We start from the raw sequence: 17500 nt of genomic DNA, 5'->3' as shown, positions 1-17500 counted from the left end.
CAGACAGACAGACAGACAGACAGACAGACAGCCAGCAAGCAAGCTGTCTGACAGAGAGAGACAGACAGTAAGCTGTGCTAAGCAGGGTCACATGTTCTTTGTTTCTTCAGTCAAGTCAGGAGGGACTGAGGTGCGTACTCATTATCCCTGACAAGACAACATGAATAATCTTTCTCTCTCTGTATCCCTCGTTCTCTGTCTCCTTCCTTCTCACATTCTCAAGTCTCATGCGCACACTGTCACAATGCGTCCATCTAATTGACTAACAACGTAAAAACCCATTTCGCCGGAGCAGTTGTCTGACGCGCCGTCCTGCTTCGCGAGGAAACCATGGAGGCAAACACACACACCTCAGAATAGATCCCTCACCTGAGCCCAGAACAAGTTGGCCTTTTGTGCTGTGTACAGTGTTTGTTGCAACCCCCTTGGGGGAAGGAATGCACAGTATCACTACTTCCCAACATTCCAGAAAACACTTAACACTGAACCCAGTCAGTGGGAATGTTTACACACCAAGGAAACTTCTGGGATAGTGTTGCAAAAGCCACGCAAAGCTCTTCGGTAAACCTGGACTGTTACAGTGTACGCTGTGGTGTCTTGACAATGGCAGCAGGTATTCTGTGTTCTTATTGGTCTGTGTAAGGTGCATCTGTAGTTAGGTCAGAGCAAAAATCTGTCTGGCAGGGCCACATGACCTGGATCCAGAACACTGCTCCTAGTGGCTCTGCTTAGCTGACGCAGCTCACGTGATAGGAGGCGCGATCCTCCCGGTCCAGGGGTTTGGTGACAGACATTTTCCCAGTGATGGGGTCAATGATGTAGACGTCACTTGGCGGTTGGTCGGCGCCAGCTCCTGTTATGCTGTACCGGATCTCAATCTCCTTATCCTGGTCTGATCGGATCTGGGGGAGAAAAAAAACAACAACACACACTTTACTTTTCCTCTTAAATGGACTTTGACTGCGTTAATTTACTGTGGCTATTGGTCTAATGCAACATACACAAACCAGTCTGGTGTCAGCCACTTTAAAAAACGTTTCTGATGCTATTTCCGTAATCTGTGCCATCTCCAAAGGAACTCGCCTCTAATCACAAACGCTCATTTTAGCACAGTATTCACTCGGCAATACACAAGTCAGATTTCTTCCCCTAACACTTCGTTCGAAACAGCCCATAGTGAAAATGAACCTTTAAAATAATCAAATAAATCATTTGAAAGTGATATAGTGACCTGCACGCCAGAGGTATGTCACGTGAGCGGCATTTTGGTGCACGTTTCACTGAGCAAACCAATTTAACGTTTCCCGGCAAAATGAGCCATCCAGGGTTTTCATTTACAGAACAGCAACAGAAACACATCAGCGCCGACAGCAACAGAAGCTCCGGCTTCGTTCTCCTTGGGTTATTTTCCCACAACAGCAGGACACGGAGAATCTCAAGCCAATATCGACTGAACACCCGGTAAACTTTCACAGCACGTGACACACTACGACTACTGCCTGAACCACAAAACCACAACAAAAGAGGATTTTAAAAAATTGTTATTGGGGTGGAAGTGGATCTCTCACACACGTTTAAGTCATAAATGGCGAATGGGCATTTCAGCTGACAGCACAGCTGGCTTTGGGTTTGTCTTAGCACACGTCCAGTTATGACACGCCTTCACCGTGTTCATTAGAAACGTCAGAATACCGTCAAGAGCCAGTCAGCGTCTCCGGAAACGCCACGGAAGGCGTCTTAAAGAGAATTAAAAACTAACTGCTAACTTCTCCCACGGTCATTACTCCAGGAGCAACGGGCTGTTTCAAATGGCAGATTATTTTACTTAGTCGAGGTGTGTGTCTTTGTTTACTTTCTCTGGTCTGGTTTTCCAGACACGTTCAGGGTCACGGTTCTGACAAGGTTCTCGGCGGAGAGGTTTAAGGCAAAGAGACTGCCAAGCACCACGGGAGAACACAAACATCACGTGCAGACTCCTTCTGGGTTCGAGATGGGGGGGGAACAAACTCTTCTCCCTTCAACCTCTGGCACGGAACGAAGATTTCTGTCCCTCTGTAAAGCAGCAGGTTTTCTGTTCAGCAGGTTTTCTTCCGCTGTTTGAGTGCGACGCTCTGGATTTCACGGAGACCTCACACTCCTACACGCGACTCCACAAGGCTCCGACCGGACCCGCGTGCTCTGCAGACTCCCGAGCGACTTACAAAGGTGCGTTGTCAGGCATTCATAGCGCGTAACGCGGCCTTTGCCGGCGTACTGCGGTATTGCGTTTACCATGTTTCACATGGTTGTGCGTTATTATTTCCACATGCAACCTTTGTAACACTTTACCGACTCGGTCCGAGAAGCATCGGTGATGTGCTCACCTAAACCACAAATGTGCCTCAAAACCGTCCTCACCTAGAATAATAAAATACTCGGAAAAACGAACGCTTTACCAGACTTCTGACAGACACGCGAGAAGCAAGCATGCGTAAGGGTGAAGATGAAGGAGCCACTTTCTGCTTAATAATTCAGCAGCACCCAGAGTGTGCTTTCCCTCGGAGTCGGATGAATGGCACTAGCTGTGGGAGGCGTGCATGGCCAGTCATCATGCACACGACGCTTCCATCTAAATGGCCTCTGGGGATGGGCTCCGTGTCTCCGACGCATTAAAGACCACGATTTCCCTCTTTTTAAAATTCATCCCGCGGGCCACCCGGGAGGATAAGTCGCGTTAGCAGTGACCATTTAATGAACACTCTTTATACCGATAAAATTGAATAAACGCAGACGTGATCGCTCCGCCACAGGCGCCGAGCCATGCCCGGGGGGCGAGGGGCAGGTCGGAACTGCTGGACCTGAGTGCTAACGACAAATGCCCCGCTTCCTGCTCTCGTTAGCGCGGGATGGAGACCGAAGAGGAAAAATGGGGCTAGCGAGAGCTCGCGTTGGGAACGCGCACCGGGACGGCTTTCACGCGGATCAGATAAATGGTCGGTTTGTGGCGCAACGTTTGTGCAGGTCTTGGGGGAGACGGGCATTCAGAACAAGGACCCAGGCTGGCGTCCCTGCGGGAAAACGGTCCTTAACTGGCCTCAGCTCCAAGGAAATGTCCCAGCAGCACTAAGGCTGCGCGAGTGTAATCATCCTGGCAGAATAACAAAAGCAGGATCTGTGGGATAAGATGTCAAATTAATTTCACCCTGGCAAGCGAGCTCCTCCCAACATTACACGCCCAATAAACCCGCTGTCAAAAAACCCCACACCCCCACACCCCCCACTGTAAAGTACAAATAACAATTTAATGTGATTACTTCAGGTTTATGTGTTATTGTTTGATGTAGTAATTAATGCATAGCTTCCATTCTATATTGTGAAATTCTAATTAAAATGTTTTTTTTTTTCAACATGCCGTCACTGTGGTTGACCTTGGGTGGGGGATGGTGGACTGGGGTGGTCTACGAGAAGAACAAATGCAGAACTAACAGACCACGTTCTACCTTAGGCTGGGACGTACCAGGCGTGAGGTGTAGCTGTCCGCCATTGATGCAGCTCTGTGGCATCTCCTGGCCCACTAGGCGCTGCTTCCTGTCTCGATTATCTCCTGGTCTTGCGCAAGATGCTCAGTGAGTCCCAGGGTCTGACACCACCACCCACCTGTCCTCCACATTTACCAGGTCGCGTTATACTCCTGCAGGAGTCTCCATCACGGCCCGAGACTCTAGACGAGGGTGTCTGATCCGGCTCGTTTAGGCCGCGGCTACCGCTGTGTTCTCCAGAGGTGCGAGGGAAAACACTCCTCTGCACCATTCCCCTGACCTTACGCGTGCCGTAGCTTGCCGGTTAGCCGAATTCTATCTGCTAACTTCCCACGTGTGTAAGCGTAAAGTGGAGGAAGCTGACAGTCAGCTGAAGAGCTGAATTAGATCTTTCACAGCGGAGAAAACATCATCATGTGCGGTGTCCCCAGAAGGAGGACCGAACGCCACTTGGTTGGGCGCTATCTGTTAGTGTGTTTGATATCTCTGTGCATGAACAATCTGAATCACAAAACATCAGGGGTGGTTCTTGTACCCATTTAGCTATAAAACAGTCCATAGTAAACCAGTGATGTTTCATTTGGGTTTTAGATCTCTTGCAGACAGCAGGAGGCAGAGAGAGAAAAGTGAGTTCAGGCATTTTTCTCACTGGGATGCATTCTGTTTTGCTGGACTGTCAGTGGTGCCACTCTTAATCAAATTCAACCCATAAACCTCTGGCAGACTGTAATAAGCATCAGTGATTCTCTCTGTAGATCTAACACGTCTGGAACAAACGTGCCAGACAGCGTCTCGTCAGCAGGCACAACGACAAGCAATGAGCCGTGCACGGATATAATGACGGTCCAGGCCAGGGGACAGAGGGAATGTTCCGCTACAAATATCCACGGACGGCGTGAGGCAGTAGCCGCGAGTCAGGCAGAGCAGTAAAAAGTAACTGCTTGCAAATCAGCAACAAACAAGGTGCGTGGGAAATGATAAAGTAGCTTCAAAGCATCCAGCGCCGCTGTGATCGCGACGCTCATGCCTGCCTCGCGATTTCACTTTCAGCCTATTATCCGAGAGGCCTGAGACAGATAGCAACCATCATCACTCTTATCTTGTTTATTTGACAGGTTGTTTTTGGTAGCACACGATTCTAAGTTAAATCCTGAATCTGTATGAAGTTCCCATTAAAGCGGGCCAGCTCAAGCCGAGGTGGGGCAGGCAGCTGGCTCGATCCCTACTCACACTGTCTTTGGTCCTTTGTGTTTCAGATCCACAAAGTGCTGTCAGCATTGATAGTGTCTATGTCTTAGTGACTGGCAAATTCAAATATTAGAGAGCAAGAGGAAGAGGAAGAGAGAGAGAGAGAGAGAGAGAGAGAGAGAGAAAACAGTAGCACTGGAGGGAACAAATGAGTGAATATGATTGTATTAATGTGAAGAAGGTTCTTAAATTCCATTAGATTACAACAGCAGTATGTTCATTACATTTTGCCTTCGTTTGTTTTTCCTTGCTAGGCTTTTATGAAAAATTATGATGCGGCTCAATGAATAGAAAAACAAACAAACAAACAAACAACAACAACAAAAAAAGAGGAAAAAAACAACAACTATATATATATATATATATATATATACTTCTGCAAGGAGAAAAAGATCCCAAATCTTCCCATCAGAAAAGCAAAGCGGATGTGGTGATTCTTGATGAGCCTGCACTGTGCTGAGCAGAGCTCAGGTTTAATACATCTCAAGTGAGGCTCAGTGACAGTGGCGGTCGCACGCGCTTATCCCCGATTCCACGGAGAACAGATGCCACGGAATCGCTCTCCGCTGCTGAGGCGACTCCATTATGGATCTCTGCCTGGATGGGAAATGAATGGAGTGCAGTGACAGAACTCTGAAATATGGATTTTCTTCTTTGCTACGCCGCCCAACACTCCCCTCCCCACCCCCACCCCCACCACCCCTCACTCCGTCTTGGATGGATCACTCCGAGACGACCGTCTCCGCTATAAATGAGGAGCCGATGGCACGTGAGGGAGAGGTTTGGGGAGGGCTGATGTCGGAGTTTAAACCCAGTCTATTTTCATCTCTTCTACACGCCTTACTGGGCCTCCGAAATTCCCAGCCCATCCCGCCTGTGACAGCTCGGCTCCGGAGCTGAGATTAATGACCCGGGATTCGATCTGATCTTCCCACTGTCAGCTCCGCCTTTACCAACTGTGCATTTACACGGGATACAGGGACCAAATCAGATTGGCTTCTCGTTTTTTTTTTCTTCTCTTTCTTCACAGCAAAACCTCCTGTGTTGGATTAACATCTACGCGAACCCAGCTGGACACAAGCCCTGTATGTGCTAATCCAGCACCACGATTAATCCAGCACTGCCAGGGCGCGTTCCAGGCTTCCGATGAGCAGCCCATGACTGTTCACTGAAAACAGCGAGTGCAGATCCGAACGGAAAAGGATCAGAGACGTATCACGCAAAAAAGGAATCGGATCAAACTGCCTGCCTGCATGGATCACAAATGTCTGTTACATGTGCGGGACAGATTGGAAACGGCCACTATGTCCTGGAGGTATCGGACACCAAGCATGGCGGACGAGGCGTGTGCCGATATTCCCGAGCCAGGGATGACAGGGAAATACAGGCGCCTTTTGATGTGGCAAACATGGGCTGTTTAAACGTGCCGCAGACACGCGGCGGTGTGTGTGCGTGGCACCGGAGCAGCGAGGCTTTAATCCTCCGCCCAGCACCGCTCCATCGACGGGCCTCCAGCTGCACGGATCTTTTGCCAACGTGATCGATCTCCGTCTCGCCCCTTAAAGTTGTTTTGATCCATCGCGCGGGCTGAAAAGAAGGGAGTGTGTGCTGATTAAAAAAAAAAAAAGAGAGAGAGAGAGAGAGAGAGAGAGAGAGAGAGGGAAAAGAACAAAAAAAGAAGTAGAAGACGAAAGGAAGAACAAAGACTCTTCCGAGAGGAAGGGGAGAGGGTGGGTGAGGATGAAGGGAGACAGAACGTCGGCACAGACGCACCGCAAATCGAATCAAAAACGCACGGATTCACCGCGGCGTCCTCGGAGGTAGACGACGCGGACGTGGAGAAGATGGAGTGAGCCGACAGCACGAACGCAGGAACAAAATGCCTGCAGCCCGCAGAACATCCCGGCACTCGTCTGCCACAGCTGGACCTGTTTACACTGTTCACAACGCATCACAGACGTACACGTCATCTCTACCTGCTATAACCCCAGGTCATATGTGGTAGGAAATTTGCACTTTAATTTTGCGAGTCCCTCGGAAAAAAAAATGAAAGTGCCCAGTAAATACAGGAAATTCATGTTTATCCAATAAATATAAAACAAAATGTAAATATAGATCTGTTGTATATTATACATATCTATAAATATAAATGATATGTGTAATTGATCTTGTCTTTTACATTTTCACAGGTGGTTTCATAAACGCGCTCTCTCCGTCTGGGCCGACGGTTCAGTTTGTTTTCAAATGAATCTCAGGTCACCCGCTCACGAAGCCGTTAAGGGTCTGACTGTGCCGGAACGTGGATGACCGCAGCCCATGCAGCCTTGGCCAGAGCTTTGCTGGCATGCTCTCATGTGACCTCTGGACTAAGATGCGCGCGCGTGATATCGGTTGTGATCACTCCGTTATAATAACCAGTAAAACATGGCAGCAGCAACTTTGTGCTGACAGATGCCTGAGTGACGCAGTGGGCCGGCAACTGGTAATAGATCATGCAGCCATTCGGTTATTATTGAACAGAATGCTGCATAATTGATCGCCAGTCGATGCTGCATGCGCGCTGCGCGCGCATCACGGCATGCACGCTTGCTACCATCTCAAGCTCTCTCCCCATCGGTGGTACGAGGAATAGAGTGGTATTAAAATGAGATAATTAGAAAACGAATTAATATTAATGGAAGTTAAGAACTGAATCACAAACCCAATTATAGCGTTAGTAAAGCAATTAAAAGAGAGCGAGAGAGAGACAGAAGCCCGGCACTGGATGTGGTAGCTAGGTTTTTATGGCATTAATGCGTCTTCCCGCACACATTCACGGTGACTTTAATTTGCCGGCCTTTACAATAGCGCAAATGGAGCCTTTATGGGGTGTGTGGCGCAGCCGACTTCGGCCGTGTACGGCGTGCGTAAATGGGGGAAGGAAAGGCCAGAGCTCCTTCCGCCCTCCGATGAAGGCCGGACGACCCTGGATACAGCGCTGCCTGCAGTCTACTGACTGCTTTCAGTCCCGTACCACTGTGCGTGTGGGCAACGGAGCATTCCCCCGGGGACCTGCCGACAGGGGAAAAGCAATACGTGTAATTAGGGCAAAAAGCAGAAGATGTGTGCGGGAGGGAGGACCAGTTGGCGGGCGGGGGGGCGAGGGGCAGATTTGTGCTGTTTGGGCACTTTTTCTGCCCTATTAGCTGTGGTTAGTCCACACCCATCTCCGCTATCTTTGTAGTTTGTAGTACACTCACCCACACGTCCGCATGGTCTCTCTCTCTCTCTCTCTCTCACGCCCACACACCAGCTCAGAAACACACGGTGTGAAAAGGGGACAGAGCCGCCGAGCACGCAGTACCGTATTCAGACACCAGGGGGACGTGAGCAGGCACAGCGCTGCAAATAGAACTGGCACCAATTCTGCAGGACTTATCAAATACAGTCCCGAGGATATAAGCGGACTTATTAGGCAGGAGAGTTTACCAACATTTGTGCTGGAGTGTACGACGGTAGTGCAAATTTTAGTCAGTGCTGCCATTATTAGCAAACTTTTCTACAATTATAAGACACAAACTCAAGTCACCTTAGTAAAGTGGATAGTTCATTCGCGTACACAAACACTTGCCTACAGATAAGCTGCCAACATGTGGGTGTAATCAGAACAGAATTTGCTAATGGACTGCTTTCTGTAAGGTCACCAGCAAGTCTCCGTAAAACAAACTTTCTTCCACGCCAAGCAAAATCTTAGCCAAGTACGGTCAACATCTTCTTAACGATGTCATTTTGAAAGACCTGCAGCCTACTCCTCCCACAGACACACACACACACACACACACACACACACACACACACAAACATGGCAGCAGGAGCAGTGTTGCATTACCTCATTCCACTCGCACATTCAAAGAGAATGAACTTTTGCCCTTTTTAGACAAGTTCCATATTACTGTAATTACCGGGAGGCATGGGCTGCTCACCTGCTAGCCATGTGGACATTTAGGGCAGGTTGATGAATTATAATCACTTACAGTGTAAGTCCTTGTTTTCAAAATACAGTAAAAGCAGACGTGACCCCTGACCGCAGTCTTCTCCACGCGCTATTACGCTCCGGCAGCCGGACACCCACACTAGCACCAACACTTCAGGTTACATACGGCCTCAGTCAGAGAGCGAGCATGATCTGATTATGTCCGCCGTGTGAGATCCTGCTTGAGGTCTGGAATTGTAATCACATAGCACACAGCTTCCATGCTAACTGGATTTGGGGCCCCTGCGTGGGCGTTTAGCCCACAGATAGCCGCGCTTTCGGTGGAAACTCAAAGTGTTCTGGCCGGTGCTTTTGCAGTTAGGGTCAGGACTGCTCATACTCCAAATGCTCTTCTTTAATTCTCACTTTAATTATTAGCCTTTGAAAATAAAAAGGCAAGTGTGAATGCGTGCATGTGTGTGGGTGTGTGTGTGTGTGTGAGTGTGTGTGAGTGAGAGAGAGAGAGAGAGAGATTACATCCGACATGATGTCATGTTTATGCCTCTTTCCATCATTTTCCAATATCATTCCTTCTCAGTGCGTATAATCCTTGCTTTGTTGCCAAGAGTAATATGGAGAAAAGGTGGAAAAGGTGTAGAGGAAATCTACCCACCTCCCTCTCTCTCTCTCTCCACCCGTCTCTCTCTCTCTCCATCTCCACCCATCTCTGTCTCCCCCTCTCTCCCTTCCTCTCCACCCATATTTCTCTCTCTCTCTCTCTCTCTCTCTCTCTCTCTCTCTCTCTCTCGCTCCAGAACAGTCTCCATCCTCTTCGTTTTTGGCGTTCCAGTTCGCTCCACCACCCCCCCATCGCCCCCGCGTTTCATCCTCCGCTCTGTTCATCCAGCTGTTTCTGCCAGCGTGCCGTGTTCCCTCGCTCCTCGCCCGGTTAATGGACTATCTGGGCTTGAGCGCCGATTGATTGGAAACAGGCAGTAAATTATGAATTCACCGCTTTCATTTGGGTGAAGCGGCGGTGGGGGCGCTTTTATTGGAATTCTATTTTGGATGTAATTGGGGATAAACAAAGTGCAAACAATGATAAATGCACGTGGCAGCGTTTATTAGATTAGACGACAGGGCTGCGCATTCTCTCCATCCGATTAGGGAGAAGAGTGTCTGAGCCAGCCTCAGACGGGGGTGTGGAGGACTCCACTGCACTGAGGAAAAGGAGTAATTACACTCCAAAGGTTAATTGCCCACTTGGACCACACAGAAGTTGACTGCACAAGCAAGAGGCAAAAAAACAAATAAATAAATAAAAATAAACAAACAAGGCGTCTGGAGCTGCACGCAGACGGCTGGTGAGGGCCAAAAGTCAGAACAGAAAAGGATCTGTGTGATGGAGCTGTCAGGAAAAGCAGCATCAAAACCACGTCCGTCCCCGAAGCTGAATGCCCTGGATGTACCATCTCTCTCTCGGGTTATTCCGACTTTTCCGGAGGTGCGGAACAGCTGATTGGCAGTTTAAATGCTTTTCCATCCAATCGGAGAGAAGGTGCCACTGCTTCTCCATGCTACAATGACTTCTGGGTAATAGTGGTTTCTCAGAGTCGAAAAGTATATTTAAGCAGTTTGAGTCTAGTGTATCTACCACATCTGCAGGGTATGGTCGATTACCACAGATAATAATAATTCCTTAACATTTTTCTGTTCTTGGAAAGGAATGAATAAACCCATGAACTCCAAACGGTCACATATGCCCCCTCCTTGCTGTCGCGGTTCCCATGGCGACGCTTTTCCACGCACTTTCTTTGTTTTCTTCCTGGTCTTGTTTCCTCATGCTTTGCTGTTTTGGTTTCGTTCTGTTCTGCCCCCTTGTATTGTTCCACACCTGTTATTGGTTTCACCCGCGTTATTATGTCATTAGCTTGTTATTTAAGCCCGCGATTGGACGCCTGGTTGTCAGTCTTTGTACGTTATCTCAGTCGTTGCCTACGTGGGTTCGTCTTCGGTTAGCCTGATCATGGTTTTTGTGTTTGTTGGGTTTTGTCTCATTTTTAGTTCCCATCCAGGTTGAGTTTTGATTAAGGTTCCTGCGCCTTTACAGCTTCTGCTTCTCGCCGTTAATAAATACTCTTCAATGACGCACTCATGTTTGACTCAGTCAGCTATGGCATCACAGAAACGCATTCATAAAGAAATCTGAAGGGCAGGTGTTGAGAAATAAATCATCAATTGCAAGTGTGTGTTAAGTCATGGAGTTTTTCTGTTCTTTTATATCCACATAAAAATGTCCATGTTCATCATCTATACATTACTGATATGGTTTAGACATAGATTAGACTGAAATACACTGGTATATTCCTTTAAGAAATGAAGTCTAGTTTTATTAGTTAATTCTTGTATTCAAGTAGCTTAGTTACAGCAAATTTCAAATTGGTTGTGTTATTAAAATGGCCAGAGTGAGGCCCAAACTACCTAGCCCGGCTTGAAATCACTACCTGACAACATCGTGTTGTTGTGTTTGGATGTATTTGATATTGTAGGTGAGTCTGTGGGGTGTTGGCACATTAATGCTATATAAACCCAGGCCGTGAAAACGAGGTCTTATAGGATCCATTACCCATAAAGCCCCACAGAGGGAGGACGGCTCTGGAACCAGACGTCCTAGATGGCAAAGGTGCGGCTGTGGTTATCAGACCATTCCTCCCAGTGACACTGAGCTCCAGACACACCAGCAAGCTTCATCACCGTGGATGGGTGGACAGAGCTTTAGAGGTTAATCTGGCGTCTTTGGGATTGAACATGTGCCCGTGTGTGTGTGTGTGTGTGTGGACTGAGATTGCTGTAATCCCTGTGTGTAATCTGAGCAGTACAAATGGGCAGGAAGGAATTGGTGGGGATGAGGTTGTCCCAGGAAAGGCTCAGCATGAGAGGCTAAAGGACAGATAAGACAGAATGGAGCTTTCACACACTCGGATAACACACTCCAGCAGGTTGGAGTTTGTGTGTGAGTGTGTGTGTGTGTGTGAGAGTGTGTGTGTGTGTGTGTGAGTGTGTGTGAGTGAGTGTGTGTGTGTGTGTGTGTGTGTGCGCGTGTCTGAATGTGTATGTGTGAGTGTGTGTGTGTGTGTGAGAGTGTGTGTGTGTGTGTGTGAGTGAGTGTGTGTGAGTGAGTGTGTGTGTGTGTGTGCGTGTCTGAATGTGTATGTGTGAGTGTGTGTGTGTGTGTGAGTGTGTGTGTGAGTGTGTGTGCGTGAGTGTGTGTGTGAGTGTATGTGCGTGTGTGTGTGAATGTGTGTGTGTGAGTGTGTGTGCGTGTGTGTGTGTGTGTGTGAGTGTGTATGTGTGTGTGAGTGTGTGTGTGTGCGTGAGTGTGTGAATGTGTGTGTGTGAGTGTGTGTGTGCGTGTGTGTGAGTGTGTGTGTGTGAGAGTGTGTATGTGTGTGTGTGTGAGTGTGTGTGTGTGTGTGTGTGTGAGTGTGTGTGAGTGTGTGTGCGTGAGTGTGTGTATGCGTGTGTGTGTGTGTGAGTGTGTGTGAGTGTGTGTGTGTGTGTGTTATTTGTAGGTTTGTTAGCGCTCTCTATTGATGTTATATTTTTTTACTATTAAAATAAACCTGACCACTGCTAAAAGTAAACCGAGAAGAAGATACTTTGAGAACAAGGGGAAAAGAGAGAAAAAAGGGAAAAAGAGAGAGAGAGAGAGAGAGAGAGAGAGAGAGACAGAGAGAGAGAGAGAGACAGAGAGAGAGAGAGAGAGAGAGAGAGAGAGAGAACAATCAATAATTAAAGAAAGAAAGAAAAATAGAACATCCACCAGAACACACCCAGAACATATTTAGAATCCATTCATCAGACCACATTGAACCATTCAATATCTAAAGTAGTTCTTCTCCTTTGTTTTCTCATTCTAGAGGAAACCAAGATGAATCTGTTTGTCTGTGAGGCAGATAAGACCCAAGGCCCCATCACAGATCACTCTGGGGACATCTCTCCACGCACTCCCCGGAGCTCTGTCTGTCTGTCTGTCTGTCTGTCTGGATGGATGGATGGATGGATGGAGGCTTTTCAGGATCTTTATCCATGACGCTGTGCATTTCAACCTCTCCCGGTACCCTGCTACTTCAGGAGACCCGGGGCCCGGAGGGTCAGCTGCTCAGACACACGTTGGGGTCTCTAGGAGACTTGAGAACCAGGACTCTGGCCTATCATAACCCAAAGGCTGAGAGTGTAAAGTTAGTTATGAGAGCTACTGCTCTTGCGCGTAACCTGGCAGATGTTTTTCATTCATTCTGAGGAAGTAAAAGAGATGTTTTGCAGCTCCCTTTAGAATGATGTTTTAAAATATTTCCCTGTTTTCTCTCAGTTATAGTAGTTTCCAGTTCCACCCACTAAGCTTTGTGTAGAATTAGAATACACATCCCCTATGACTGTTTTCAGTAAGAGATTAATAATTGAACGCTGGCTGTTAAAATCTTCCCTAAGCAATTGAGCTCGAGATGTTAACGTCGTGAGTTCACTGTGAATATCACAGCTGGAGCCACATAAAACATAAAAGGTTTTGACGTGATAGTTGGGCAAAAATTTAATATATTCAAATTTCCCATTACCCCAAAAGTAGTTGCTTAGCCAAAAGCTGCTTGGTGTCCAAACTGTGCTTCTGTTGTGTTAACAACTTTTGAGTAATCTCCAATAGTCTTGCTATGTGGTCACTGATGCTGGACATGAATATGTATAGAAGTACAAGCTAAATTCTGGCATGAACACGGGTGCTTCTGTCTGGTTACTCCTTCAGGTAGGCAGCGTGTTGGTCACTTATAGATAACAGTATGTTACACGTGTCAGTAACCACAATGAATCTTCACTTCATACCAATATTAGTCTTTAGGGGAAAACTAAAGAGGCAAAACTTTAGACCCTAAACGTTATCACTTACCCTCACAAGCATTTGTGGGAAGGGTCCTCTGGAATTTTCAGGCACATTGATTGGTGGAATGACCCAGTCTCTCTTCTGTCGGTGCAGTCCATTGGTGGAAGAGCCTCTCTGGTGTCGCCGCGGGAATGCGATAAGTCTGGGATTTGGGTAGTGATTGTGGTGGGATCTTGGGTAGAAACTGGCTTCTCGGGCGATCTGTGGAAACAGAAAAGCTCAGAATAAAAGTCCTTTCTGGGAATCAACATGATAAAATGCAGCTGTTTGAAACAGTGTATGTTTGTGCAGACCCTGAAGGTCCCTAACAACGGGGGAGGACTAACAGGGTTCATCCGTTGCTGTTGTTGTGTAAGACACCAGGTCGCATGCTCACGGTGACATGCCTTTAATATTCTCCTCGATGCACAGTGAGGCGCAGACACTGGTGGCAGGTCAGGTGACTCATGGAGAGAGAGCTCCGTCCTGACTGGGGCGACTCAGGAAGAAGCTTTACACTGGGACACGACTCTGACGAAATTGGGTGGAAAATCAAGATGACCGTGACTCAAAGAGAGAAAACACGTCGCTACCGCACCTCCAGCCGAAACAAAAACAGAGAAACAAACGAACGTTGTTCCTCCCACGACCGTCACTTGGCCCCTCTTTTGCTGGCACACGCCTTCGTCAAGGTTGGGGCAACAGAACCAGTTACGCCTGGCACGAGAACACCTGCGACTGAGCGGCTGCTTATTAAGCCAGCATGGGGTGTGCACTCAGAGGACCAATCAGTGTGACAAATCACAGCCATACACGACCCAACAGTGACGCACGCTCTGACATTTTCCCTGAGCGAAGGGCCCTGTGCCAGCCTGACAAAATACAGCCAGCCACGACTCCGGGCTAACTCGCCCGAGGTGGACGGAGGTTAAGGCGAGGGAGGAGACGACCCATCAGGAGGTCCGATGCCTCCGCGCTTTGTCTTAGAGGCCGTACGTCTTGACGCGCGGGCAGGCACCGCGGCGACTGTGTCCTGTCCGCGTCTTCGTCTGTTTGACCGTGTTTGGGCTGGCATCTTTTGTTGGAATCCTACACTGTTCCTTCCCATGACATACGCCACCATCTGTGAATTCCTAACGCCCGTACCTTACTTTACACTCCTGCGTTCACTCTATTTTTGCTCTCTATCTATCAATTAATTTTAAATCTAAAGGTTGAAAGGGCTTCACAGGAATCCAGATGAGGAGAAGAAATAAATTTTCTAGATAACCAAGCATTAATATTTGCTCATATTTCATTCTCGTACCCCAGATCAACTTTTGAACAGAGGGCGGAAAGCAAAAGGACGTGTGGAATTAGGAGCACTTCTGTTATATACTGTAGTTTATATGTGGGTGAGCAGGGATGCAGCACCAGATTATGGGTCCCAGACTCAGTAGTCCTCCCTTCCAAGAAAACAAATGTTTCCTTTCTTTATGAAGTAGGTAAGTATTTACGGGTCTCAGGTGATCACAGCTAGCTAGCTAGTTAATAGACCCCTCTACAAGCATAAATAGAAGAACTGATATTAGCCAGTACTGCACACCAATATCTAGCTCACGTGGTATTTTATTTAAATAACTTTGCTGCCATATTTGCGGTGGCTGAGATCACCCGTTGCACTAAAAATGAAAAATCGTGCCACAAATACACAAAGCCCAGTCATCGAAATGACGACGTGCGCCGCATTTCAGAAATGTGGTGCACATTCAGAAAGCACGCGCAACTTCAGGAACTCTGCAACACCGGTCACGACACAGCAGAAGTGTTGTCTCTGGATGACACAGAGAGAAGACGGAGACCGTCGCAACCCAAGCGGTGACAACCGAGCTAGAATAAAGGACAGAGTTCGGAACGTATCAAGTGCAACGTATTATGGAACATTAAGCCTCATATCATTCATTTCTATAATAACAGAGAGTATTAAAATTAGAAACCAAAATCAATTTATTAATGAAACAGACCTTTTCCACAGGCCAGATGTGTCCAAGCAATACACCGCCAAGGGACCACAGCACTCCATTTTTGTGAGTTTACGTACAGACATTCTCTCCCTCCCTCTCCCTCCATCTCTCCATCTCTCCCTCTCTGTCTCTCTCTGTTCCCATCCTTGGCCGGCAGCTCGAGTACCTCCAGTCCGGTCAGCCTATCAATTCCACATAAACAGGGTTTGTCAGCAGGTCTCTCGATGTGAGCCAAACCTGAGAGAGCAGCAGGGCTTCTCCCCTCCCCCACTCCCTGTTGTTTTAATTTTCCATGGTGTGCTTGGTTTGACTGCAGGGGACTGGGACAGGCTCAGGGAATGGTAGGGCGGATGACTGCCGCAGAGGGAGAGAATGGAGGGGACGCGAAGGGTGGAGGAGGAGGAGGAGGAGGAGGAGGAAGAGGAGGGGGCAAGTGTGAAGCGCCGATAAAAATCTCTTCCGCTCCACCTCGGCTCATCAACAACATTTGCTGGTATCTTCTGCTGAGAGAGAGAGAGAGAGAGAGAGAGAGAGAGAGCAAGAGAGAGAGAGCTTTTCAAGGGTGGCAGGTAGAATAATGTGTGAGGTGTGAAAGAGAAAGAGAGAGAGGCAGAATGAATGAGCGAGCAGCAGAGGAGACAGTTGGAGATCAAGTTGAGTCTGGAAGCTGAGATATTACCCCTGACATCATGCATGCGGGTGTAAGGCTAGGTTTGCTCCTTGACTAAGATTGGTTCTGTGAGAAAACAGTTAGCCAATACTTTTCTCTCTTAGGAAGCATTGTTCTTTAAACCCACACACACACACACACACACACACACACACACACACACACACACAAAGTTTTGTTTTTTTTAATGTGTTAAATGTGTGTGCAATAAAAGTGCTTTGAGATCAGTTCTTCAGTTTTTTGTGACTAAAAGCACTACACCCAGGATAGGAATCTGATCTTAGATCAGACTTCTATTCCTCCCACAATCAGACCCCGGGGAATGAGCTTGAAACTGTGTGTTGTACAGGTACATCAAAGAGAAGCTTATGGGTGCAATAAAATGTAAAAAGTGAATTTAAAACAAACAAACAAACAAACAAACAAACAAACAAACAAACAAATAAATAAAGGAAAAGGTGACCGTCTCCGAAACTCTGATCCTGGGGTGACAAGACAGGACCTTCTGTCCTGCACTGTAGTGTTCTAGTCCTCTGAAAACCTTTTCCCACCAGCAAGAATTCAAGCACTTTAATGACACCTCCTCGTTGGGCATTACACTGTATTTCCTGTTTAAAGGTACGGTATGTGTTTCCTATTAATAGGCACAGTATGCGTTTCCTGTTGCAAGGTGCGGTATGCCTTTGTTTTGCTGTTGCTAAGCCCTGTCCTGTCTGCTCTGTGAGAAGTAATCACGTATTGTATGGCACGTCGTGGAACTGCAGTAGCTGGGGTTACTGTACGGGTGTGAAGCGGAGCATCGCTGGGCTCGGGTGTGACCTTCGTGAGACCTCAGCGTGCGCTCTCCAGCAGGGGCCCAGCGTTCCGCTGTGTGTGTGCGCTACTGCAGAGCGCTGGCACAGGGTGCTCCGGCACTGGTAAAATGCTTATCTCTCTACACCCAGATCTGTTCATTAACACAGAGCATTCATCCACTCACCCCCCCCCCCCCCCTTCATCGCTCTCTTTCCCTCTATTTTCCTCTTAGCAGCAGATAGCAACATTTCCACTGACATGCCGGGACAACTCTGATAATAGGGCGCACTCGTCCAATCAGCTTCTGCTCTGGCTCTGAATGGCATTCCTACGAGCGACTGACCACCAGGCTCTGAGCGGGCCAACACATCATAACGGAACCACTGGAATACTGGAATA

General features: G+C 47.8%; 1 protein-coding gene across 1 annotated transcript in view; it reads right to left on the bottom strand.

Moving 5' to 3' along the window:
* cdh4 (cadherin 4, type 1, R-cadherin (retinal)) overlaps positions 1-17500 on the bottom strand; it is a 172626-nt gene that overhangs the window by 46904 nt on the left and 108222 nt on the right. Inside the window, exons 5-6 of the mRNA XM_027023334.2 lie at positions 13661-13855; positions 747-902 (exon numbers count right to left, since the gene is read on the bottom strand). Of these exons, the coding sequence (XP_026879135.2) occupies positions 747-902; positions 13661-13855 (351 nt within the window). The remainder of the gene's footprint in view (positions 1-746; positions 903-13660; positions 13856-17500) is intronic.

This window comes from Electrophorus electricus, chromosome 20 (assembly GCF_013358815.1).
Source record: "Electrophorus electricus isolate fEleEle1 chromosome 20, fEleEle1.pri, whole genome shotgun sequence".
Taxonomy (NCBI): domain Eukaryota; kingdom Metazoa; phylum Chordata; class Actinopteri; order Gymnotiformes; family Gymnotidae; genus Electrophorus; species Electrophorus electricus.
Note: the sequence above shows the minus strand (reverse complement) of the source record. Positions and strands in the feature narration are given on the sequence as shown.